We start from the raw sequence: 25,798 nt of genomic DNA, 5'->3' as shown, positions 1-25,798 counted from the left end.
TGGAATTAAAATAATGACATTTTAATAGATTATTTATTTATTCCTCTTTTTACAAATTTCACAAACACAGGCTTCGAGTTCCTTAATATTAAATCAGATTGAAACTGCAAATCTGAACAGCCAGTGACGGGGAGCAACTTGAAGTTACGCAAGATGGCGGACACTGCAGTTTTCATTTGCATCATTGCAAACTTTTGTCCTGAAAATAACATCATGTATAATATATCTACAATATTATATCAAATCTATCTTATATAGCCAAAGTTTACGTTATTTTTGTTCCCTACGGGTTCTTAAACCACTGGACATGTTTTGATGGAACTTTGATAGAATGTTCTAAGCTCTGAACATTTTTGATTGCTATAAATACTTTGACATTAGTTGTATTGATATTTTGTATTGTTTAATTACAACAACAAACAGGGTTTAATTAATGCATTGTAAATCGTTCAATCATACCTATACAATTTCTGGGTCCAGCACTGAACGGTATGTAGGCGTAGTTGTGACGTTTAGCAACATTTTCTGGCAAAAACCTGTCCGGGTCGAATTTGTCAGGATTCGGGTACAAGCTCTCCAGGCGATGCAAATCATAAATGTGAATGTGGCATAATGTCCCAGCTGGTACAGTGTAATTACCTAAAACCATGATAATTACGAAATATAAATCACTATTGTCATTGATACGAGTATTCTAAGCGGTACAATCACAGTAGTTTAAAGAAATGCAGTTCTTTAATGTAGAGATCTTGAGAAGAGATCACTTCAGCGATCTGACAAAATCCAAATCCAAATTTATTGAACATTTACCGACTCTGCCGAACCAACGACGTATGTCACAAAGTGAAATTAATTTTAATATACTTATTTTGTCATTGATTAGATGTAATTGAAATTAGCTATTGATAACATAATAGAGTTCACTGTATAAATGCTAAAGATTTTCTAGATAACAAGCGATTCCCGCTTGAAAATATAAGTTCGAAAATGTAGTCTAAAATAGCTAGTAATAAATGCTTACTGAGTTGGACATTATTATTAAGTTTACGGCTGATAAAAGGCACTGGTGGGTACAGTCTGATGGCTTCTTTGATACATCGCTCTAGGTACCGCATCTCATTGAGATCCTCCATTGTGACTGCTCGATTTGTTTCACCGTATATCTCGTTTAATTCTGCTAATATTTTATCCTAGAACAATACAATATGGAGAAAATAGAATAAGGAAAAAAAGGAATATCATAAATTCGAGAACAGGAGAAACAAAGGCGATGTTATACACTAAATAAAAGGGAAAAGGTAAAGGGGAAGGCCAAGAAGAACGTTCTTGGAACAAATCAAAGAGAAAGTAGACGTATCGTATCAGGAAGTCGAAGAGAATGGCACTTTTAAAGACTACAATGGAATGGCTCAACGGTCAAGGACAACGAAGTTTTTCAATACGACGATAATGATGAAACAGGATACATACCTGTATGTCAGGATGGTTGGCGATTAGCATTAAACAATATGTTAAGGCAGCTGCAGTTGTGTCATGACCCTGTAGGGAAATTTCAAATTATTTTTAACAATGTTTAAAGATCTAGATTAAGGTACCTAAAATAAAGATCACAATTTTTACGAATGATTGTTACCTCAAACATAAACGTATCCACTTCCTCTTCGATGCCTGCATTATCAATTAAACCATCTTTTTCAGCTAATATCAGCAAATCTAACATCGCTGTTCTTCTTTTTTTTCTATAAATATTTACAGAATCATCTTCAGTACTATTACTGCTATCGTTTGATAAATCTATTCCATTATCCGCTATGTATTTTTTTCTCTCTTTTATAACATTACGCGTAAAGTTATGAACAATGGAAAGATATTTGTTTTGACGTTTTGCTAGAGCAGATAGATTAAATAAGAAATCTGCGTACAGGTAAATTCTGACAAATCTTTGTACTAATAAAAGTCCTAACTCGTGAATTGCAGTCTTGTAAGACTTGCCCGTTGAATCGTCGCTGAGTTTTGTTCCCATTGCGGATTCTGTAAGAGACATATTCCAATTAAATATTTATCTAAATACTGATGGTACAACTAATGCCGCTCAACCAACCCGCACTAAGCCGGCGAGGTTCACTATGGCCTAGTCACCCCTAACTTAGGGTAGGCTCCGAGCCCGTAGTCCAAGTGAGGACGTATAGTGAGCTGATGGTGATGAATTAAAACAAAAATTATTTTACAATACCAAAAAATAAAAAGGGATATTTATTATATCTTTAGAAGAGTGTTGAATAAGTTAGGGAATTTTGGTCTTTTTTGTTCTGTCTACCATGAGATTTATTTAAAATACGAAAATGAAAGAAGCGTCTACTTTTACCGCAATTACTATAGACGGGGAGCATCTTTATATCAGATTACAAATAAATAAAAGCTCTCATTCTATGGCGGTACAGTAATCATATTATTTTATTGCACGAATATGAAAAGTGCAAAGATATATTAATCGAGTTCGAGACGATTTAAATGATCCAAAAACGTTAAATACGTTTTGTTTGTTTTTGTTTTGTTATTTTGTTTTTCGCGGTTCTGTAGGTGTGATCAGAAACCGACAGAACATACGAATAAGTTTTTTTAAATGTTCATTGTATTGTGCCCGCTTGTAGGATACACTAAAACGATTTTAAAATGTGTTCGATTAGAATTTTGTATCAATTGTTTAAAGTCAGTTACGCTCCTTTGTTTTTTATAATTGATTGATTGCTTATTTGTTTTATGTTTATGTTTTTTGTAATTTCTACTATTATTAATTTTTTGATTTTTGACAATAAACAAAATGTTTAAAAATTCCTATACATACCGCAAATACTTTGAAGTGTGCATTCAGATATAATAGGTACCAAGTCGACTTCAACATTAAGAACTTTATTGACAGTGTCCACAAGGCGGTCGGCACTGTCCTTTAAGCTTACGAGGTATCGCTGTAAAATGTTGAAATGGAAAGCCGGCGTCAGGATCTTCCTACGATCCAACCATTTTGATCCTGAAACACAGGATGAAAGTATTTATTTATATTTCTCAAGGTAATACTTATCATAATAAGTTTTTATTGAAACATAAACCTCACCAAAAAGCATACATTACAAAGAAACTTCATTTTTTTAAACTAATGTGTCGAAATTAAAATGTACAACGTACCACCACTCAATAACAGTCCATCGTTCAGCCAGGGTTTTAAAAATTTGTATATTACGCTTTTCTCGTGATATTTCATGCTGGTTAAAATAATCTGTGGATAGAAACAAATATGTTACGAAGGATACTGAAGTTATAAATACAAATACAATTTAGTCACTCACTTCGACATCATCCGGATTGTAAATGAAAACAGCTCCAATTGGGAAGGACCAGAATCTGTATATGCCATTATGTTTCTTTGCTAATTCTCTTCCGAAGCGAAAAAGATCCACTGCAAAAATACATCTTATTATATAACTAGCTGCTGGCCGATACTCTGTCCACGCGGAATTACAAAAATAAAACTTATTAATTATGTTCTACATATGTGCCATATTATATCAAGATTGGTTGTGCCGTTCCGGACATACCTTCAAACAAACATCTATCCATCCAGCACTTTCGCATTTACAATATTAGTAAGAAAAGAACATACGCTAAGGATTATTATTCTTACATTACAAATTTAGATCTTAAACTGTCATGTTAATAAATTAATTATAGTTTAATTTCAATTATAGGAAGTTATTATGATGGTATGACTGATTTAATAACCAGGAAAAATATTAAACATTAATGTCTCCGGGTATAAAGTGAAAAATTGTAAGCGAAAGGCACTTCAATTTTAATCAAAAGGGTACTTGTACGATTTCATTTATTTTTATCCCTACCGACTATGATTACCATCGTGTACAAAAAATTAAGTTGCTATTTTTTTTTAAAGGGAAGTAACCCCTTATAATGTGAACTAATTCTCTTATCCTTTATATACTGAAACTAGTATTTTCTCTGATAATCTTACTTCTTATTAATATTATATATGCGAATATTTAGATGGATGGATGGATGTTTGTTTGAAGGTATCTCCGGAACGGCTAAACGCATCTTGATGAAATTTGGCACAGATGTAGACAATGTTGCAGGCGGGGTCACGGAAGAAAGCAAAAGCGTTCCCGTGGCGCCCGCCATAATGCGTTAGAGGGCAGTCAGGTTTTAGTGGGTATTCCGGTCACCTTCTGTGGCCGGCGAGTCCCACACTCCCTACGCCATTGCACAGCCCGGCGTAGGCGTGCGTAAACGCATTTCCTGACTATAAAAAAAAAAAAAAAAAAAAAAAAAAAAGATGTAGACAATGTCTGGAAGAACATATAAGCTACTCATTAAGTTTTTTTAATTCTGCGTGGACGGAGTGGCGGGCGGACGCTAGTATCTTATATTTCCAAACGCAAGTTTTTTGCAAAATCAGAAACAAAGGACTGGGGGAGTCTGCGGAACGCGAGCATAACGGAACGGGAGTCTTCGATCCTTATCCTCCATCGAGGTCTCCTCGTCCGAATTGCGGCCGTCTCTTACACTAATATCGTTATTGTTCCTTTCGGTTGCTTTGACTTACACTACCACCAAAAAAGTTTCTGAATATTTTCTGCTTTTAAGCCAACGCAGATGAAGTGAAAGGCTATTATACCATGATGTTCGTGTACAGGCAATACTATCTGTGGAACGATTTTTACAAGCACTACAGTTGTTCATTTTTGATTAATGTTATTTAAATAGTTGGTGTTGTGTCCGCACCTGTGAGTGCACAGTACAAAGATCGTTCGTCGGTCGTTGCAACGCTTGTAATATATTTTATAGCACGCAGCACTGCACTAAACGTTGAGAGATTATGCACAAACAATTTGCTTTGTTAATTTTACTTATTTCATATTTTTTTTAACTTATACGATAGTACGAACTATTTGTTAACTGTTAATTAAGGAAACATATCTGATAAAGTGAAAATATATACCACAATTTTTAATTTTTTTCAATGAACTAAACTTGTTGTTGACTGCGCGCTCGAATATGATGATTTGGTTGTAGATGATTGCTGATTGCAGGTGTATGATGGTGGTTATAGGTGATTACAAACGACTGCATGGTGTAGGAGATTGTAAGAGTTTACAGATGGTTGCAGGTGGTAAAAGGTGCTTGCAGGTGGTAGCTATTATTTGTAAGTAATTGGAAATGATTAAATGGTGTTAAAGACAAAGTCATACAATAACAACAACACTGAGCAGACTGTTATTATTATATTACAGTACGTATATTGAATTTTGCAACATAAATGAAGACAACAAGCTTATTATGATTCCCACTTCACTTCCATACAAAAAAATTTCTGCAATAAAATGAAATTTTGATTTTTTTTTAAATTTCAATTTGTTACTAACATTATAATTGTCAAATAAAAAATACAACTACACATTTAAGATCTATTATATGTATTATATATACTATACACGTATTTAATATTTTCTGTTTTTTTTCTTCTGGTAATAAATAAAAAATAACCGTGTAAATTATATATGTAAAAATTAAATTACTATGCTGACCCTCGGTAAGAGAAACGGCAAGAAGATGATAATGTGCAGTAAATTCTTTCTAATATATTAACAGAATGAAAATAATCTAGTCTCACTCCTAACATTAGCAGTAAACAAAGGATATATACTGCACACACCTAACTGTTTCTATACTAAGGTTTTTATAATTCCCGATATTAAATACTCCTAATATTGATGTTAAACTGATAACTGGTATTATGTTTGTGACTGATTTATCAGTAAATAATAATTTAAGGTGATTATGGATTCTTATGATTAAGATTGCACGGTACAATATTTTTTTTTATTTGAAATATTACATCGAGGTTTCTGTTACTATGCATGCGGGCACTAAGAAAAGATTTTACGAAAAACATTGACAATATTTATCGATTCATGAATGTTATGTTTTTCTAACTTTCTGGTTTCCTTAATAAATAAATAACAATAACGTTAAATATTAAATAGTAGCTGTTGCCAGCGTTTAGGCACAATTAATTAAATAACATTTATTTCAAATTTAATCTGGATCCTAACTTAAACTTATCCAGACAATTACAAATATAACTAATAAAATAGCGAATTTTGTCCAACCAAAGGAAAGAGGACTATGAAATGTTATTTATACATTTAAATGAATTATAACAATGAGAAAGAAAAAAAACTTTGTTGAAAAAATTGATTGTTAAATAATTTTGCCTAGTACAAAAATATGATTTGGTACAATAGTAATTTTATAGGTTATACTTTTATTTAAATAATAAAGTAAATTGTCTAGAATTATCCGTTTATAAGATAATGTTTAATAATTTTAGATGCAAACCTAAATATATTCTAAAATGAAGATATTAAAAAAAAACATTACCTGGTGACTTAAATCCTTGTAAACCATTTCCAAAAATGAAATGATCTTTTAATCCAGGTATTTTTCTAATCAACGCTGCTTTTCTATTATAATTGAACAGAATATGTACAATAAATAAAATCGCGGCAATATAAAAAAGGAAAAATAACATTTTTGTAACACAATGCTCTCCTCGTCATGTAGTAAACATAACTGGCGTATAGTTTATCAGAGCCACTTGATAAAGTATTTATCGTTAAAGTGCACTTGCCCTCTACCACACAATTTTTTATCGCTTATTAATAACTTCAGTATGTTCAAATTAAAAAAAATGATAGTAAGAAAAACAAGTGTGTTTACATCCTGTTTTTTTTGTGTGAAAAGCAAGTAAACGGTCTCCAAAAATCGAGGAACACAGATGCTACCAATATAGAGATAAAAGATATGTAAGTTAGATGAAATCTTTTTGTAAAGTTGTGACTAGTTGCCTTCCTAATTGACCCCTACGCTGGAGGAGGGATTTCCCCTTGCTCAAGAGAATAAACTAGAAGTATTACATGGGGTCCTATTTCACACAACCTTGACTTATACCAGTTGACAAATAACGGTGATTATTGTAGAACGGTTCCGAGCAATCAACGTAAAAGCTCTAACCGCCCAAATCCCTGAAACTCTTTGATTATTGTAATTAATTGAGGTTGAAAATTAGTAAGAGAGGGTGGTAATTGCAGTATTTATAATGTTGTAGTCTAAATTGAAGTGTAAGGAGGACGCCTTTTGCGTATGTCATCCAGCACGGGGGGGACCCGTGCTACACATGCTTACGGAACGTGTAGAGCGGACGCCGAGATGTAATTAAAAGAGAAAACTTGAAAATCTTGATTTTTAATAAATATGAAAAAGAAGAATTTGTACAATACTGTACATCATTGACCAAAATAGTAATAGAAATGAGATGTTAATATTTTAGTCAACATTTTTAATTGGAAATAAGATAAAATGTGATATTAGAATAGTAAGTTTAAATTGTTAATATAAAAGTAAGTAAAAAAACTTTGTGTTAGGAGTAAAATCTATATCTATATATATAAAAGAAAGTTGTGTTAGTTACACCATTTATAACTCAAGAACGGCTGAATCGATTTGACTGAAAATTGGTGGGCAGGTAGCTTAGAACCAGGAAAGGGACATAGGATAATTTTTACCCCGTTTTCTACTTTTTTTTTTTTATTCCGCGCGGACGGAGTCGCGGGTAAAAGCTAGTTTAAAATAAAGAATATCTGGTCAATCAATAATTAAATCAACAGATGGTGCTAACAAAACAGGTGCAAGAGTTATAAAATATCTTATACTAGCTTTTTCCCGCGACTCCGTCCGCGCGGAACAAAAAAAAATAAAAAACGGGGTAAAAATTATCCTATGTCCGTTTCCTGGTTCTAAGCTACCTGCCCACCAATTTTCAGTCAAATCGATTCAGCCGTTCTTGAGTTATAAATGGTGTAACTAACACAACTTTCTTTTATATATATAGATAGATTCATCAGATCATTTATTTCGAATAAGATTTCATTTATATCAACGTAATTTATAAAAAGATAATTATTTAAGTATTTAATATGTTTAATGTAATAACTGGCCACCGAAAAGACCTTCACCTAATCAAATAAAAAAGTAACAAGGGATAGATTTAGGCTCGAAGAGAGTGCAAGATGTCGCCCATGGACATCTGCAATACCAGAGGAATCGCAGATGTGTTGCCGGCCTTTGGTGAGGTGATAGCGGTTTGGAAATACCGTCGAGGACAGACCATTCCACAACGCGGCGGTATGCAGTAGAAAGCTACGCGAAAAGTGCACGATTGTGGATTGCCAGCCATCGAGATGGTGTGGATGGAACCTGGCGGTCTGTCGTGTCGTCCGATGACGGAACTCGGCGGCAGGAATTGATATGCAAGAAGTAATAACAAAATTGATTGTGTTCTTCTAATCTATATAAAGGGTGTCTCAGTAAGAGTGCACTTTTTCATTTTAAAATAAAAACAAGTATTTTATGACAGAGTTGTGATATTTATATTGTATTATAAAGAAGACATGTTCCGATTAAGTATGGAATTAAAAATCTGGCAAATGACCACCACGGCTCCGATGACAGGCCATTACTCTTTTCATGAATTTTTCCATGACTTTTGCACAGATATGTGTTTGTATCTCACCGATGACGCGTTGGATTTCCGATCAGAGTTCAAGAATTGTTTCGGGTTTATTCGCATAAACCCGAGATTTCACAAAACCCCAAAGAAAAAAATCGCATGATCTTGGTGGCCAGTTGACATCAGAATTTCGTGAAATAATGTTTTCTGGAAATCGTTGCTGCAATAAGTCGATTGTTTCATTCGCGGTGTGGCAGGTTGCGCCGTCCTGCTGAAACCACATGTTGTCCAGATTCATACCGTTCAGTTGAGGCCACAAGGAGTCCTTTATCATATTCCTGTAACGAATGCCGTTCACAGTCACTGCAATTTCGGCCTCATTTTCAAAGAAGTAAGGTCCAATCACGCCGCCTGACCAAAATCCGCACCAGACAGTTACTCGTTGTGGGGTGCATTTCTTTCTCATGGATTGCATGAGAATTTTATGAGTCCCAAATTGGACAATTTTGTGTATTCACGACGATCATCGGAGAAAATGACTTATTTAAAGTTGTTGAGAACGATGTTGTATTGATGTTTTCGGATTTTCGGCGACACTCTCGTTTACAGCAGCAATGTTTTCAGAGACCGACCGGTACGTTGACGTAAAGGATTCTTATTATCATATCAATTTTTTGACCACTCTTCAAATGGTTGACACATTAGGTGCACTTTCTCGGCTGTAATTTTCCCCATTTTTGTAATAAGTTTTCACAATTATAACGCGTTGTTCTTCCGAAAAGCGCACCTTTTTTAATAATCGGAATAAACAGAGGTGACAACTGTAAAATTTCAGACTTGCCACGTGCACGAAAAAAAAAATATTCCAATTTTAAAAAGTGCACTCTTACTGAGACACCCTATATATATAAAAGAAAGTCGTGTTAGTTACACTATTTATAATTGAAGAACGGCTGAATCGATTTGACTGAAAATTGGTGGGAAGGTAGCTTAGAACCAGGAAACGGACATAGTATACTTTTTACCCCGTTTTCTCTTTTTTTATTCCGCGCGGACGGAGTCGCGGGTAAAAGCTAGTTTATTTTAAACTAGCTGTCGTCCGTGACTCTGTCCGAGCGGCATTAAAAAACATAATAAGTAGCTTACGTGTTCTTCCAGACTATGTTTTACATCTGTACCAAATTTCTTCAAGATCCGTTCAGCCGTTCCGGAAATACCTTCAAACAAAGATGCATCTCTAAACATTCGCATTAATAATATTAGTAAGAAAGTGTTTAATTATTTTAATTATATAACGTTTCCTATTATGCGAACCCCCATTAATAGTTTTTCTATGTTATTTTTTCCTGAGCCCTTGATAGATGTTCTATTAAGGGTTTCGGGATTTTCCATTCATTTCGGGTCACCTGTAAACGAATATGTAAATTTAAAGCAATAATTAAAATAATACTGATCACACACTAGTGCAAAGGTTACATGGAGATTATTTTGAGTAGTTAATAAAGAGCTTGTAAAAAATTTTAACATAAATTTTAATTATTGAAAGACCTTAAAAAAGGCAATTTGGCCTCTCGTCTTTTACACATTGCTTATCGTTAGCAATCATTATACATACATATTTTACTAATAACTTTACTTATGTAACTTACTAGCTGGCGTCCGCGACTCCGTCCGCGCGGAATTAAAAAAAACTTAATAAGTAAATAAATCTAATACATAAAATTCTCGTGTCACAGTTTTCGTTCCCGTACTCCTCCGAAACGGCTTGACCGATTCTCATGAAATTTTGTGAGCATATTCAGTAGGTCAAGAGAATCGGCCAACATCTATTTTTCATAACGGTTGTGGATTGCCAGCCATCGAGATGGTGTGGATGGAACCTGGCGGTCTGTCGTGTCGTCCGATGACGGAACTCGGCGGCAGGAATTGTTCCAAACAATTCTTCTGAGCACTTCCGTGGTAGATACGGTAGAAAATGCAGTGAGCAGCCAGAGTGTCTAGCCGATCAATAAGAACTCGGTCGTTGACGATTCAAATCGCTCTCCGTTGTATGCGGTCAAATGGAAGAAGCTGGTACTTGGGTGCTACAGCCCAGAGATGCGAGCACTATTCCATGTGGGGCCGAACTTGCGCCTTATACAGCTGAAGGCGATGGCCCGGTAGGAAATACTGCTTCGTTCTACCGAGCACACCCAGTTTTTTGGAGGCCAGCTTGGCCTTGTCTTCCAAATTACTGCGAATCTTAACATCATTCGATATGTCAACGCCGAGAATACTGATACTGGCTGAGGCAACCAGAGGAGTGCCCTGGTAACGAAGATCCACGACAAAAGGTTGTTTTTAGCGGTAATGGCGCATACTTGTGTCTTTTTGGAATTGAAATCAACTAGATTTCGTCGACCCCAATCCGAAACTTCACCCAGTAGGGTCTCCAGTTCAGACACAAGTTTGGTCCTGTTCTCATCGGCAGTAGCCCGAGAAATGTTAGCGCGGGCCGTGTACAGTGCGTCACCCGTGCTATCGTCTGCATAACAATGGATGTTGCTAATTTGCAGCATGTCAATTATATGCAGAAGAAACAGGGTGGGCGACAGTACACAGCCCTGTGGGACACCAGCATTAATTGGTTTGGGGTCCGAGCATGCACCGTCGACAACGACCTTGATGCTCCGACCCTCCAAAAAGTTGCCAATGCAGGCGCGTAGTTTCTCGGACAGCCGTAGTTTCTCGTAGTTTCTCGGACAGGACATAGGAAGGCAGCTTCAAAAAAGATCAAAGGCCTTGGCCACGTCCAAACTAAACGCCAAAGCCTCCTTCTTGCCCTCGATTGCCTCAGACCATCGATGCGTGAGGTACGCAAGAAGATCACCAGCTGAGCGAGGCCGTCGGAAACCGTACTGACGATTACTAATCAGCTGATGCTCCTACCTATGTACCTCAAGAGTTGCAATTGATGATAAGATATTTACTCTTCGACTGCGTCCGCGTGGTATAAAAAAGTACTATAATATATTCAGCAGTTCTTAAGATACCTTGAAAAAACATCCAGTCATCCAAATAAAGTATCCAGAACACCTCAATAGATCTACAAGATGTAGAACACTATGTAGAAGAACACATAAGCTACTTGTTAAGTTTTTTATTTATTCCAAATAGTCAGATTCGTAGCCGACATTTAAAAGTTATATCCTTTTTACTTTATAGTGGAAATGGAAACCAACATAAGACTTACATAATATAACTCATTAAATTAATTATACTATTGTCTTAATCTTAAAAATAATTTATTCTCGTGAGAATTTGATAACAATAATTTAATTTAATAAATTTAATTGAAGGAATTTATATTAAAATAACATCACAACTTGAATAATAGTTAAAGGGATTCCAAGGACATAATCTGGCGAGCACACACTCCAATTAATATTTGATACGGTTCGCTCTGAATTTATTGTGATTCGGAAAACAAATTTCGTATTATGTGTGTACAAATCATGCCGGATTTTCACTATTTTGACAGATGACAGCCGACTCTTGGCGCTGAAATTAAATTTAGACATATTATTGTGATATTTTCATGTAAAACCGTTAAGTATCCGTGTGGTCATCTTGGGACACCTGTATGCAATAAGGAAACGTCTCTTCGTTACACCCTCTCCTCTGTCCATTGAAAGTAGCCTTGAGACGGCTAGTCAAGCTGTATAGCTTGTACATTTGCCACCTTTTACTAAAAAAATATAATCATAACTCGTCACTTCTTTGTACACATGTTGCTTCACTAAACATGAATTTTACACATTCATGAGAACTTTAACAAAATATTTAATGTAAGTGTAAAAAAAACTCGTCTTAATTAGCATTTTGCAACGCCATAAAAGCAGGTTTAAAACGCCCGAGCTGCTTAGTTCATTCAGTATTAAAAGATACGACGCAGTGCGGTTTATTACAACTTTTAAAGTATTTTAATAATACTTATAATGTTATGGATACTTTTGATTTTTACCACATTGTTACTAGCATTGCTTGTTTATTATAAATTCGATAAAAATGACGATTTCGATAAAATTCCTGGACCGAAAGGATTATTTTTATTACACAACACTTTGGACTTCTTAGAGGGACCTGGTAAGATATTGTTATTATTGTTATTAGAGAATATAGTTATTTATCTTTTATTTTTATTATCATAAGCTATGGGTAAAACACAACCTGATATTAAGGTATTGGAAAGGAAACAATATTTAAAACTTTTATAAAAAATAATTTTAGTAGAACATAATAATGAAGAGGGCGTCTAGAGGACGAAGGAAAACAACTACTTTGTATATAAAAAGATAGTATCATAAAATACAAACAAAAAAGCAATATTTACAACAAAGAGGTTATAAGATGAGTCATTATATCCTTATTATAACCTTTATTACTTTTTTTTTATATTTACGTGGACTAACGTACTCTGCGGTGTCAGATTTCAGACCTCACATTTTTATACCATATGAAGATAACGACAACAATAGTTAAAATTCATTTTTTTTTACTTTAAACAAAGTCGTAGAGATCATAAAGTCAAGAACACGTGAAGGTGAAAAAGGTTTCCATTAACTTGCAGAATAGTTCTGCGGAAAGACTATACTTAACTCTTATGATAATAGTTTAGGGCCGACATACACAGACCGCTCTAAGAATTCGGTATCGACAACTTGAATCTGAATAAAGGTCAACCAAAGAATCAAACCAAAAGAAGGACCACAATTTGCAGTCGCAAAAAATACGACGACTGTCGACACAGTTTGCAGATTTATAATAAAAACATACCAAATAATAAGATCAACATATTTTAATAAATAATTTAGAATATAAATGAATTCTGTTTTCAGTGTTCGCGTTTTATTATTTCCGACAGTTAACACAAAAATACAAACAGCTATTTAAATTACAAATCGGGAATAAAAAAGTTGTTGCTATATACAATCCGGAAGATGCTGAGGTATCTATAGTTTACTAACTTTGTATATTTCTTCCAGATTCCACATTAAATGTATTGATAATTGATAATATTTTTTACAGACAATTTTAAGTGATATGAAATATATAACCAAAGGTTACCCGTACAAATTTATAAAGCCGTGGATGGCGGAAGGATTAGCAATAAGTACAGGTAAACTAATGATAATGTATTTAAAATTATGTATTTCAATAAATTAAGATTTAATTTTTTTACCTGACAGGAGAAAAATGGGCATTCAGAAGAAAGCTATTAACACCCGCTTTTAATTTTAATATATTAAAGATTTACAAAATCATATTAGAAGAAAACAGTCGAAAATTAGTTGAAAATTTACAATGTGAAGTTGGTAAATCAAAAACCGACGTGGAACATTACTTGCAGAACTTCACGTTGAATTCGATTTGTGGTAAGATAGCACAATTTTTATTTATGAATCAGTCAAGGAAAACATCTCGCTAGACTATAAACGAATTTCGCATTGCGTTTAAAGGCGTGAATTCCGAAATATTTCTGGTAAAATACTTTTCTTCACATAGCTTTATATTTTATATTCACATAGCATTATCTAGCCTTTTTTTAATAATACTTTAACTTATCACACAATTATCAAAAAAAAAAAAAACCTGATAAAAAATATCGTAAAGTACGCCGGAATTTGTCGTTCTTGTGGGCCGGGCCTACTATGAACAATTATGACAAACGCCTTTGTTTCGCTATCGGCAATTAAGTCAAAATTAGTATGAGATTTATTATACTTTACGTTCGATACACAAATCTTGTCGATGACGATACGATGACGATTGTCACCACAATGAATATTCGTGCTAGGCCCACGCTTTACCTAATTTCAGCGTTATTATATCGAAACAAGATGCACAATTTCCTCAGGTAATTATGCGATTTATATTACAGAAACCGCAATGGGTATCAAACTAGACGAAGAATCAAAAGATTTTGCGAAGGCGTACAAACAAGGAGTGTTCGACTTATCCAACATCGCCATTGTCAGGACTTTGAAACTTTGGATGCATTCAGATTTTATCTTTTCCCTAACCGAATTAGGTCGTAAGCAAAAGAAGACATTGCTTATGATGAATCAATTTCGTGATCGTGTTATTGATATGAGGAGAAAAACGTTTAAAGAAGACGATGTTATAATAACAGACGAAGATATTACTTTCAAAGGGAAAAAAAGATTAGCAATGTTGGATTTGCTGCTTCAGGCAGAAAAACAAGGGGCGATCGATGCGGACGGTATCAAAGAAGAAGTTGATACATTTATGTTCGGAGTGAGTTGATGGTATTTTAACCGGGTTAATAAAATAATATGAAATCTTAAAACGCTTTATACAATTTCAGGGTCACGATACTTCTGCGACTGCTCTGCAATACGCTTTGATGATATTTGCAAATAACTTTGATGCCCAGGTATGTAGCAATTTTAGTTAAAGGTCACAAATGTAATAATATTTTACTTCAAGTAAATGCATTTAAATAGTTATAAAAAGAATATTTTAAATAATATAATACATGTATTTTTAGGAGCGTATTATTCAAGAGTATAATGAATTTTTTCCATCTTTGGATCAATCGATTTCTTTGAATGACCTTGCTAAATTGAAATATCTCGACTGTTGCGTCAAAGAATGCCTCAGATTATACCCCTCAGTGCCTGTTATTTTAAGGAATATTAAACAATCCGTAAAATTGAGTGAGTCATATTTATCATCCGCTTTTCCATCCGCTCAAAATTAAAAAAAATTAATTAGCAGCTGTGTTCTTCCATACTATGTTCGACATCTAAAACTGCCAAATTTCAGTGAGATCCATGCAGCCGTTCTTGTATCTTGATACCTTGTAACAAACATCCATCCATCTAAAATTTCGCATTTATTATATTAGTGTGATTATAAAGAGGAAAGATTTGTTATCCAATTAAAAAAAATGTTTTTACTACGAGTATTGGGATGCTACACTATCCCCGAGTGACATGGGGTATGTTTTTTACTAGTTTTTTTAATCTGCTCGGACGATAGTTTGTAATAATTATAACATTTAGAGGGAAATATCTATATTTCATTCAAGTTTAGGTCAAGATCTCTACTTCACACAGTTTGATCTTCGTGGATATGAGCAGGTTTCCTTACTGTATGAATAAGTTTAACTGAATTATTTTATAGAGGACAACGTGATGCCGGCTGGTACCCAGTGTCTAATCTTGATATACGACCTACACAGACGTGAGGATCAGTTCCCCAACCCAGACAAGTTCCAACCTGAAAGGTTCATAACTGACAGGCCCACTTGGCATCCGTACGCATACGTACCCTTTAGTGCTGGACCACGCAATTGTATTGGTATATATATATATTTTTTAAGTCACTCTATCATGTATCGTGTTACGAATTCCAAATTTAAAACTAACCAATCTAAAATAACCTAACCTAAACCTCAGTAATTACAGAATTTCAATACTAACCTTTTCTCGTAAGCATACAATTAATTAAAACATGTTTTATTTTTATTAATTCTTCAAAATTGAGACCGTGAAACCGACCCTTAAATCATTCTAAACAAATCACAACTAGCACGGATTCTCAATATACTTAAATAGAATGCCTCTCACTTCATTTTTCTTCCTTCTGTTTCGCAGGTCAGAAATTCGTACTGATTGAAATGAAGCTGGCTATATTAGCTATACTAAGACGGTACCGGCTACTGCCAGTTACCAAACCTGAAGACATTGTCTTCACCTCTGATTTGATGCTCCGCTCTACAAAACCAGTCTATGTTAAGTTTGAGGAACGAATATAATCTTAAAATTACGCATGTCACCGGCCGTTTGTATTTCGCCAGTTTATAATAAGATAAACATACTACAAACGAATGAATCACTAACAAGTTGTGATGTGGTCGACAATAAAGTATTTTTTATTTAATTACTCAAGTTTTTTTAATAGTTGAAGTATCAAATTTGAACAAATTGCTACATAAACGACCAATCAATTAAAAAAATAACAGAAATCGTTGCGCAAAATTTCGAATCCAGTTCCGAATCTAAATTGTAAAAATTAGAATTAAAATAAAATCTCCAAGAAAACAGGATATATTCCTGGTTCCTAATAAAAAATTACATTATTTATGTATTGCATAACATATCCTGTGGTCCATATAACTGACATATTTAATGCCTTTATGACATATGTCAACGTCATAACAATGAAGGGTCCACTCTCTTTCCTGAACATGTGACTAAAATAAATATGAAGACCAATCCTCAGTCAATACTCTACAAATCATTTATCAATATGAAACTGTGAAAGGCATTAGAACCATATTATCATGAAACCCTATCGTCGTACTAACAAGGCTTTTATGGTAGAAGTAAGAAACCCGAATTCTACCTTATTCTTGTTCTCTCTTTGACAATGTTTCAAGAATTATTAGCTATGTTTTAAGAATATTTAACTATTAGAATAAAACTATAAAACTATTTTGTATAATTGGCAAAAATCAGTAGAGTATTCCTATCTTTTGCAATTACCTTTTTAATAACTTAAAAATAATGAATTAATGAGCGACCTTCAATTTTAAAACGAAGTTCGATGATTGACACTGTATAACGAATTCAAAGAAAACGTAAATGCATATTGGATGTAAACAAGTTCTTGGAATATAGGGTGCATAAAATTATCCGAAAACACGTATGTTTTTTAACAGTTCCGATCCGCTTCTCGGCTGGGACGAGTGAAAGTACTAATAAAGGAATTCGCGTGCGACATCCGCAGTCTGTGGCGTTATGGTGCACCTTTCCCTACCTTCCTCAAGCTCATCGCCACATTACTTTTAGTTCTACTCGTTTTGATGCCTCTACTCTATCCTATATTCGTCGTGTCAGCTACTTATTTCGTTTACGAAGGACTTTTCTTAAGGTCAGTAATTCATAGTAACAATTGATTGAACTATTGTATTGCTGTACACCTTACGTCACCATGCACCGTCTTTTATATCTTAAAAAAGATATGACTAAAACAGCAAAGTAACTGCTACCCATAAACATCTTTAATAGTTAAAAGGTCGCAGTTGTGAGGCCTACATTTATTAGATTGTATATCTGGTACAAAAAGGGTATTTCCCTTTCCTATAAGACCCTAGCTAGTGTTAATATCATCGTGTCAATTTGCATACAAATCTGTAGTTTGAACTGTTAAGAATATTTGATATGTTTATTCTATTCCTTATGGCACGATTTAGACAGATTTTTGTTACAGTTGGTGGCTAAACCAACCACATCATTTCTATCCCACGAGAATTATAAAGCGCGCTCTGTCCATGATTTTTCATCCCTGTCCTGTCAATGACATGTGGAAGGTTCGCGAAGTAATGACCCGTAGCATTCTTCTAGCTCACTCACTCGCTACCTCTGTCGACTACCTCTGTGTGATGCAGGGCCTACTCGATGAAGCTTAACATGTATGTACTCATTAGAATTTACTTTTAATAGTAAAGGTAATAAAAAAAATATTTATTTATGCTATTGGCCGCAGATAACATAAGAACTACGCAAATAAATTATTTTCCTTTATTTTTTAAATAGCAATTTCTCTCTTTGTAAATTTAATATACACTGGTTCAGAATTTCTCAGTATTAAGTCAATCTGGAAGCGGAGATCTGAACAAGTCGTCACTGGATGTAATTCAAAGTTTCTTATTATCCCGGACACTATTGACTTCATTACCATCATTGCAAATTTTTGTCCTGCAAACAAATATATCTAACTAATCAAATAAAGTTAAAAGTTTATTTAGAAAGGGTACATACCAATACAATTCCGTGGACCGGCACTAAAAGGAATGTAGGCGTAATGATGACGCTTGGCAACATTTTCTGGCAAAAATCTGTCCGGATCGAACAACGACGGGTTTGGATACAAAAGTTCATTGCGATGTAAGTCGTATATGTGTATGTTACATGAAGTTCCTGCTGGTACTGTATAATTACCTGAAAATTCGTTTCCATTAAGCAAAATACACATCATTTAAAGTTTGTCGTGATACAAAATGTTTAATTGCTTACTTAATTTTACCGATTCATTCATCCATCTGCTAATGAAAGGTACTGGCGGGTAAAGTCGGAACGATTCCTTAATGCAGCGATCCAAGTAATGCATCGCGTTAAGATCCTTTAAAGTTGCGGTTCGTTTAGTGTCACCAAATATCTCCCTTTGTTCTATAAATACTTTGTCCTAGAAGAAAAAAAATAACGACAATAGAAGAGTTAAATTTATTTTATTTTCATTAATTTATGTCGAATAACTGTCTTAAATATAAGTAATATTTAACCTGTATATATGGGTGGTTAGCCAACAACATCAGACAGTATGATAACCCCGCTGCTGTAGTATCATGGCCCTGGTGACATAAATTTACATTTATTTCTTGCCTCCTGTTTAATATCTTAAAAAAATCCATAAAGGTACCTCAAACATGAAAGTATCGACTTCTTCCTCTATACCAATTGTGTTGATCAGACCCTCTTGTTGTGCTAAAATAAGTAAGTCTAACATTGCTGTCCTCTTTTTCTTAGCGTACATCATTATATATTCATCATCTCTACCTTCCACGGCTTCAAAGAAATTTATTCCATTCTCTGTTACATATTTTTTTCGATCATTTATAATCCTACGTGTAAAATTATGAATAATACCAAGTGCCTTTTTATGTATCTTTCCCAATGTAGACAACTTAAATATAAAATCTATATACAAATGAGGTGTGATGAATCGCTTTACCAAAACAGGTCCTAATTCATATATTGCGTTCTTATAACTTTTCCCTAACGTGTCATCCTTAAGTTTTGTGCCCATTATTGATTCTGAAAGTATTGATACAGTTAATACGCTTTACAATTTTTCAACATTTAAGTACGAAATACCAACTCCAAGTAAATGGAAATCTATTTTAAAAATTGCTTTTAAATTAAATTGTGAAAGTTTTAATACGCGAAAGAATTTATACTATTGAAATACGATCCGAAAGTCTAATTTTTCGAACAAATAACTCATATTGGTTATGTTGGTTGTGATACAAACTCCAACTATTGTTTTCTAATTTCAATTTGAACTAAAACATTAGAGTAATATAAATGATAATATAATACGTACCACAAATACTATTTAGAGTACAGTCAGACATAAATGGTATGATGTCAACGCTGATGCCTACTGCTTTGTCAAGCTTCGCCACCAAACGCATTGTATTTTCGACAATGCTTGCATGATACCTACCCAATATATTGAAGTGGAAAGCTGGCGTTAGAATCTTTCTTCGCTTTTGCCATTTTGATCCTGGTTGGAATTATTGTGTCTTATTTACATGTATCACATAAATTTTGGGTCGAAAAAAACTCAGATGTTCTATACACATCCTACCAACATTTTATTATTATTTGCTCAATGATTTATGCGCAATTAGAAGACTTTCATTTTTTTATTTATAAGATTAAAACTGTTATACCAACCAGAACTTAATAACAAACCATCCCGCAACCATGGTTTCAGAAATTCATAAGCATGACTTTTCTCATGATATTTCATACTGGAAAGAATAACCTGGAATTCAAAATTATAGTAATTAATTCAGAATAATATATTTTATGTAATCAAAAAATTGCTTTGTTACCTCAATATCTTCAGGATTGTAAATGTTAACAGACGCAATAGGAAAGCTCCAAAATCTATAAATTCCATTTTTTTCTTTTGCTAACTGTCGTACCGAGGAAAAAAGTTGCACTAAAATGAAAGATAGGTGGTAAGCAGAAACTACGGATTTCCGTTTGGTGCGATTCTCTAGTCTCATGCCGTTTATGCCAGTTGGGTAATATTTTACATGATATAAAATTATTTACCTGGTGGTAGACAAATTTCTAAAACGTTTCCAATTATAAATGTGTCTTTAAATCCAGGAATTTTCCGTAGCATGATTGCTTTTTGATTATAGTTTAATAATATATGTATAATTATCAACGCAACACATATTAGTATTAAATAATAAATCATAATTTAAAAAAACTCAGAATACTTCTTATACAGCAAAGGTACCGAGACAAATAAAAACAATCGAGTAATGATAATTTTATTAATTATTAATAAAAAATATGCTCCGACCTTGAAACATAAATAAGACTTTTATCTTAACTGAGACAACAATATGTGTCAATATAAGTTTCACAACAGGCGAAACCCACAGTAGCAAAAAAATATTAAAAATTATTCTTTGTTATGAATTCTCATGCAACGGTGAGAAAAACGGAATGCTGAGTAGGTAGCGCCAGCGCCAAGAGCCCGCACTGTAATTCATTGATTTTTTTTTTATTATAATGGAAACTTAATTGTATCGGAATTAAACAAATGTATAAGCAAAAATGGTATGCATCAGCTGGAAAATAGGCATTTCTTGTTGTAAATAATACATGAACTATGTTTAAAAATTACTTGTTTTTAATTTTTTTTTTTGTATAATTTGACGGAAGTAAATGGTATATTTTGTGTTAGTCATGCTGACATCTATAGTGAGCAAAAAAAGCAGATATCTTTCTCATTGCAAACAAACTAGAATGCTCAAAAGACCGGCAACGCTTCTGCAATTCCTCTGGTGTTGCGAATGTCTATAAGCGTCGATCATCACCTCTGTGTTCCCGCAGCTCGTTAGACCCTTTCTCTTAAAAAAAAACTCAATTTTCATATTCTTTTTAGTCGACTTCAAAAAGTAGGAGAATTATCAATTCGTCTATATATGTGGAAAGATTTAGTTTTTTTATTTAAGATTTTTGCTTTAGTATACTTTCTGGTAGCAGGTATTTTAATCTTTTGTATTGGCAACACTAACAAAAATGTCATGTCAGACGGTTGATTGTTAAAAAGAAGTTACGATTTGTTGTTGTGCAAAATTTAAATAAAAATCTTCAAGAAAACCGCTTTATTTTAATAACTGATCCCACAACTTTATTGGGGGCTCGTCCGGGATCGTGCTCAGTTAAAAATCAAGTGGTTGCAAGAGTGATTTGTAAGAAATATCAACGAAGACAACACGCCGCTTGCTCGCATACTAAGACGCCATTGTTACCCGGCAGTATCGAATGCTACGGGACGTTGACGAAATAATTTATCGAATGCTACGGGACGTTGACGAAATAATTTATCGAATGCTTCGGGAAGATGAAGAAATAATTCATCGAATGCTTGAGCGACGAGAAAAGAAAACGTTTTTAAGAAAATATGTGGTTGATATTATTTTACATTTTTGAAGATTGAAGATTTAAAAGACTACGACTATACTATTTAATGACTCCACGACGTTTATCTTTTTGCACAAAACGAAGAAGAATATCAATTCCAAAAACGAAGATGCCACCAAAGAAAGACTCAGAAAATAAAGAGAAAGAAGAAGATGAAGAAGTTGAAGTACATATTTCATTTCAAGATTTAGAGAAGTCTATGACGATGTTTACCGGAGATGACACTTACCCGATTTCGGAATTTTTGGATGAATTTGAAGATGCTGCTGATTTAATGAAGTGGACTAAGGTTGAACGGTTAATCTATGCAAAAAGGCTTCTCGGTGGTACAGCGAAGTTGTTTTTGAGATCTGTGGGCAGAGTTAAAGACTACCCATCGCTCAAAAAAGCTCTAAAAGAAGAATTTGGGCCAAAACTTAACAGTGCAATGATTCATAAGAAGCTTACAACACGTAAGATGAGAAATGATGAGACATTACAGCAGTATTTCCTTGCTATGAAAGAAATTGCATTGCATGGTAAAATTGAAGACGCTGCATTAATGGAATACGTAATAGATGGTATTCGAGATACTGAATCAAACAAAGTTATCTTGTATGGCGCATCGGATTTAAGGGAATTTCGCAAGAAGTTGGACATTTACAGCGAGTTCAGGAAAAAGGTTGCAGCTCGACCAAGTCCAGCGAGTAGTACTTCCCATCATACTAAAAAGAAATTTACTGATGTCAAAAGATGCTTTAATTGCGGAGACCTTGATCATCAAGCTCCTACTTGCACAAAGGGAATAAAATGCTTTAAGTGTAATGAGTTTGGTCATAAAGGCAACGTATGCCCAAAAGCGCCTAAGAAAACATTGAACATACAGAAGAAACAAGAAAAGGTTTTAGTACCTTACAAGAACGTGAAGATTTTCGGATTTGACATAGAAAGTTTGATAGACACAGGAAGCGATGTTAATCTTATCACGAGATCAGAATTTATGAGGATCAGAAACGGAATTAAAGACGGTATAATTGATGATAAATCCATTTGTCTTACCGGCATAGCAGGAAGAGAGGTCTACACTAAAGGATCTTTTTTCGCTAAAATACAGATTGATGATGGATATGCCGATATTAAGTTACATATCGTAGAAGATGACGCTATTCCAGTAAATGTAATAATAGGTAATCCTATTTTAAAAGAGTTTAAAGTAAATTTCACTACTGAAGGAATTTTCATGGAAAAACATCCAGTTCTTTCACTTTCTATCGAAGCAGATGCTGATGAGAAATATGACATTGAAGACTCCGAATTTGGAAATCAAATTGAGAAGATGATTGAAGACTATAACCCAAAGAAGGAAACCAAGAAAAGTAACGTCGAATTGAGAATTGTACTAACAGACGAAATTCCAATATTTCATAGTCCAAGACGCCTTTCACCATTAGAAACAGAAATAGTAAATAAACAAATAGAAGAGTGGCTACAACAGAAAATTATTAAGATTAGTAAATCCGATTTTGCATCCCCTATTGTGTTAGCTAATAAGAAAGATGGATCACGTAGATTTTGCATTGATTACAGACGCCTCAATAAGAAAATAATCAAAGAAAGATTCCCACTACCCTTAATAGAGGATCAAATCGACAAACTGAAAGAAGCTACAGTGTTTACGTCTTTGGATTTGAAGAATGGATTTTTACATGTTGACGTTAATGAGAATAGCCAAAAGTATACCTCTTTTGTGACGCCACAAGGTCAGTTCGAGTTTCTCAAGATGCCATTTGGCTTATGTTCAGCACCATCTGTGTTCCAGCGTTTTATCAACGACATTTTTCACGACTACATCGCCGATGGTACAGTCCTCGCATACCTCGATGACTTGATTTTACCGGCTAAGACAGAAGAGGAAGGATTGAAGAAGTTAGATAAAATCTTTCGAAGAGCTGAAGAATTCGGTCTGCAATTTAACTGGAAAAAATGCCACTTTATGAAAAAAGAAGTAGAGTATTTAGGCTACATAATTCGAGAAAATGAAGTACGACCATCAAAAGAAAAGATAAACGCAGTAGCACGATTTAAGACACCTTCTAATGTCAAAGCTGTACAATCATTTCTGGGATTAACAGGATATTTCCGAAAGTTTATTAGGAACTATTCACTGATTGCTAAACCACTAACAAATCTGCTCAAAAAAGACGCCATATTTAACTTCGATGAAGAATGCGAGAAAGCATTTTTACAACTGAAGAATATACTGTGCAGCTCACCTGTATTACGAATTTATAATCCAGAATTGGCGACAGAACTCCACACAGACGCCTGTACAGATGGATACGGGGCTGTTCTCCTGCAACGAAGTCCAATAGACAATCAACTACATCCGATTCATTATATGAGTAAAAAGACTACACCTGCAGAGAAGAAATACCATAGTTACTATCTAGAGATTTTGGCTATTGCAGAAGCAGTAAAAAAATTCCGTGTCTACTTACAAGGCATACGTTTCAAAATTGTTACCGATTGTACCGCTCTTACGATGACACTAAAGAAAAAAGATTTACCTCCGCGAGTTGCTCGGTGGGCGTTGCTTCTTGAGGAATACGATTATGATATTGAACACCGACCTGGATCTAGGATGAAACACGCAGACGCGCTGAGCCGCTACCCTGTAAACTGTTTAATACTTACCGAGACGACTGTACGATTGAAGAAAGCACAAGACGATGATGATCGTATAAACCTGTTGAAGAAAATTTTAGAAAAAGAACCCTACCAAGATTACATTTTAAGCAATAACATACTATACAAATTAAAAAATGGAACTAAAGTTATTGTTGTACCAAAGAAAATGCAGTATGAAATAATAAGGAAAAATCATGAGAAAGGACATTTTGGTATTGTAAAGACAGAAGAATTGATAAATAGAGATTATCACATAGAAAACCTTCAAGCCAAGATTAGAAAAGTAATTGATAATTGTGTTGAGTGCATTCTGATATCACACAAAAAAGGGAAAAAAGAAGGATTTCTCCACCCTATTGACAAGGGTGATAAACCTCTGTTAACTTACCACATAGACCATCTTGGCCCTCTTACGTCTACACAGAAGAATTACAAGTACATACTTACCGTTGTAGATGGCTTTACGAAGTTTACCTGGATATACCCTTTAAAAACCTTGACGACTGACGAAACATTAGACAAATTGAAGAATCAACAACAAGCTTTTGGATCTCCTGAAAGAGTGATAACTGATCGCAACGCTGCTTTTACCTCAAACGATTTCAAGAAGTATTGCGAAGACGAGAATATTACACATTATACTATTACAACTGGTCAACCGAGAGGTAATGGGCAAGTGGAAAGGATCCATCAAATAATAATCAGTGTGCTGAGTAAATTAAGCGCCGATGATCCAACGAAATGGTATCGACATGTATCAAGTGTACAACGCTGTATAAATGGAACTTATCAAAGAAGTATTGGCATGACACCCTTTGAATTGACTTTCGGAGTTAAGATGAGAGATAATAATGAAGAATTGACTAAAATGTTAGAAGAAGAAAATATACAGAATTTTAACGAGAAAAGGTGTGAACTTAGAGAGAAGGCGAAAGAATCAATAAAAAGAATACAAGAAGAGAACATGAAAAACTATAACAGAAAGAGAAAAGAAGCCCAATCTTACGATGTTGGAGATTTGGTGGCTATTAAGAAGACACAATTTAGCCAAGGTAGCAAATTGTATCCTAAATTTCTTGGCCCTTATGAAATAATTAAAAAAAATAGAAATGATAGATACTCTCTGAAGAAAATTGGAAATGGAGAAGGCCCGATCAATACGAGTAGTTCAGCGGACTACATGAAGCACTGGACTACTAATGAAGAAATTACTTCATCTGAGTCAGATGAATGATCAGGAATGGCC

The 25,798-nt window shown here is 34.2% G+C and overlaps 3 protein-coding genes across 3 annotated transcripts; 1 reads left to right on the top strand and 2 right to left on the bottom strand.

Annotated features, from left to right (window-relative positions):
* Positions 1–41: 41 nt before the first annotated feature.
* LOC123721715 (cytochrome P450 4C1-like) lies at positions 42–6,604 on the bottom strand (the record flags this gene model as incomplete). The annotated part of the gene is made up of 9 exons (XM_045681216.1): positions 6,454–6,604; positions 3,345–3,454; positions 3,184–3,274; positions 2,846–3,028; positions 1,634–2,031; positions 1,471–1,539; positions 1,022–1,190; positions 460–639; positions 42–199 (listed from the first exon to the last, which is right to left on the bottom strand). Coding segments are annotated over exons 1-9 (1,509 nt in total), but the record flags the coding sequence as incomplete, so codon positions are not given.
* Positions 6,605–12,513: 5,909 nt separating this feature from the next.
* On the top strand, positions 12,514–16,422 carry LOC106717629 (cytochrome P450 4C1). The gene is made up of 9 exons (XM_014511516.2): positions 12,514–12,706; positions 13,459–13,568; positions 13,649–13,739; positions 13,810–13,995; positions 14,502–14,878; positions 14,949–15,017; positions 15,132–15,300; positions 15,770–15,946; positions 16,243–16,422. Exons 1-9 carry the CDS (start codon positions 12,559–12,561, stop codon positions 16,401–16,403), a joined length of 1,488 nt encoding a protein of 495 aa, XP_014367002.2. The 5' UTR covers positions 12,514–12,558; the 3' UTR covers positions 16,404–16,422.
* Positions 16,423–18,193: 1,771 nt separating this feature from the next.
* Positions 18,194–20,647, bottom strand: LOC106717630 (cytochrome P450 4C1; the record flags this gene model as incomplete). Its single annotated transcript, XM_045684572.1, has 9 exons — positions 20,497–20,647; positions 20,271–20,380; positions 20,110–20,200; positions 19,754–19,936; positions 19,070–19,464; positions 18,933–19,001; positions 18,667–18,835; positions 18,412–18,591; positions 18,194–18,348 (listed from the first exon to the last, which is right to left on the bottom strand). Coding segments are annotated over exons 1-9 (1,503 nt in total), but the record flags the coding sequence as incomplete, so codon positions are not given.
* Positions 20,648–25,798: the final 5,151 nt, after the last annotated feature.

This window comes from Papilio machaon, chromosome 2 (genome assembly GCF_912999745.1).
Source record: "Papilio machaon chromosome 2, ilPapMach1.1, whole genome shotgun sequence".
Taxonomy (NCBI): Eukaryota; Metazoa; Arthropoda; class Insecta; order Lepidoptera; family Papilionidae; genus Papilio; species Papilio machaon.
This window is presented reverse-complemented; position numbering and strand designations above follow the sequence as displayed.

Excerpts from the sequence above, each read along its gene's own strand:
- LOC106717629 (XM_014511516.2), top strand. The coding sequence starts at position 12,559 with ATGTTATGGATACTTTTGATTTTTACCACATTGTTACTAGCATTGCTT. Across the intron at positions 13,740-13,809 it reads AGGATTAGCAATAAGTACAG|GAGAAAAATGGGCATTCAGA; the intron begins GTAAACTAATGA and ends TTTACCTGACAG. Across the intron at positions 15,947-16,242 it reads TGGACCACGCAATTGTATTG|GTCAGAAATTCGTACTGATT; the intron begins GTATATATATAT and ends TCTGTTTCGCAG.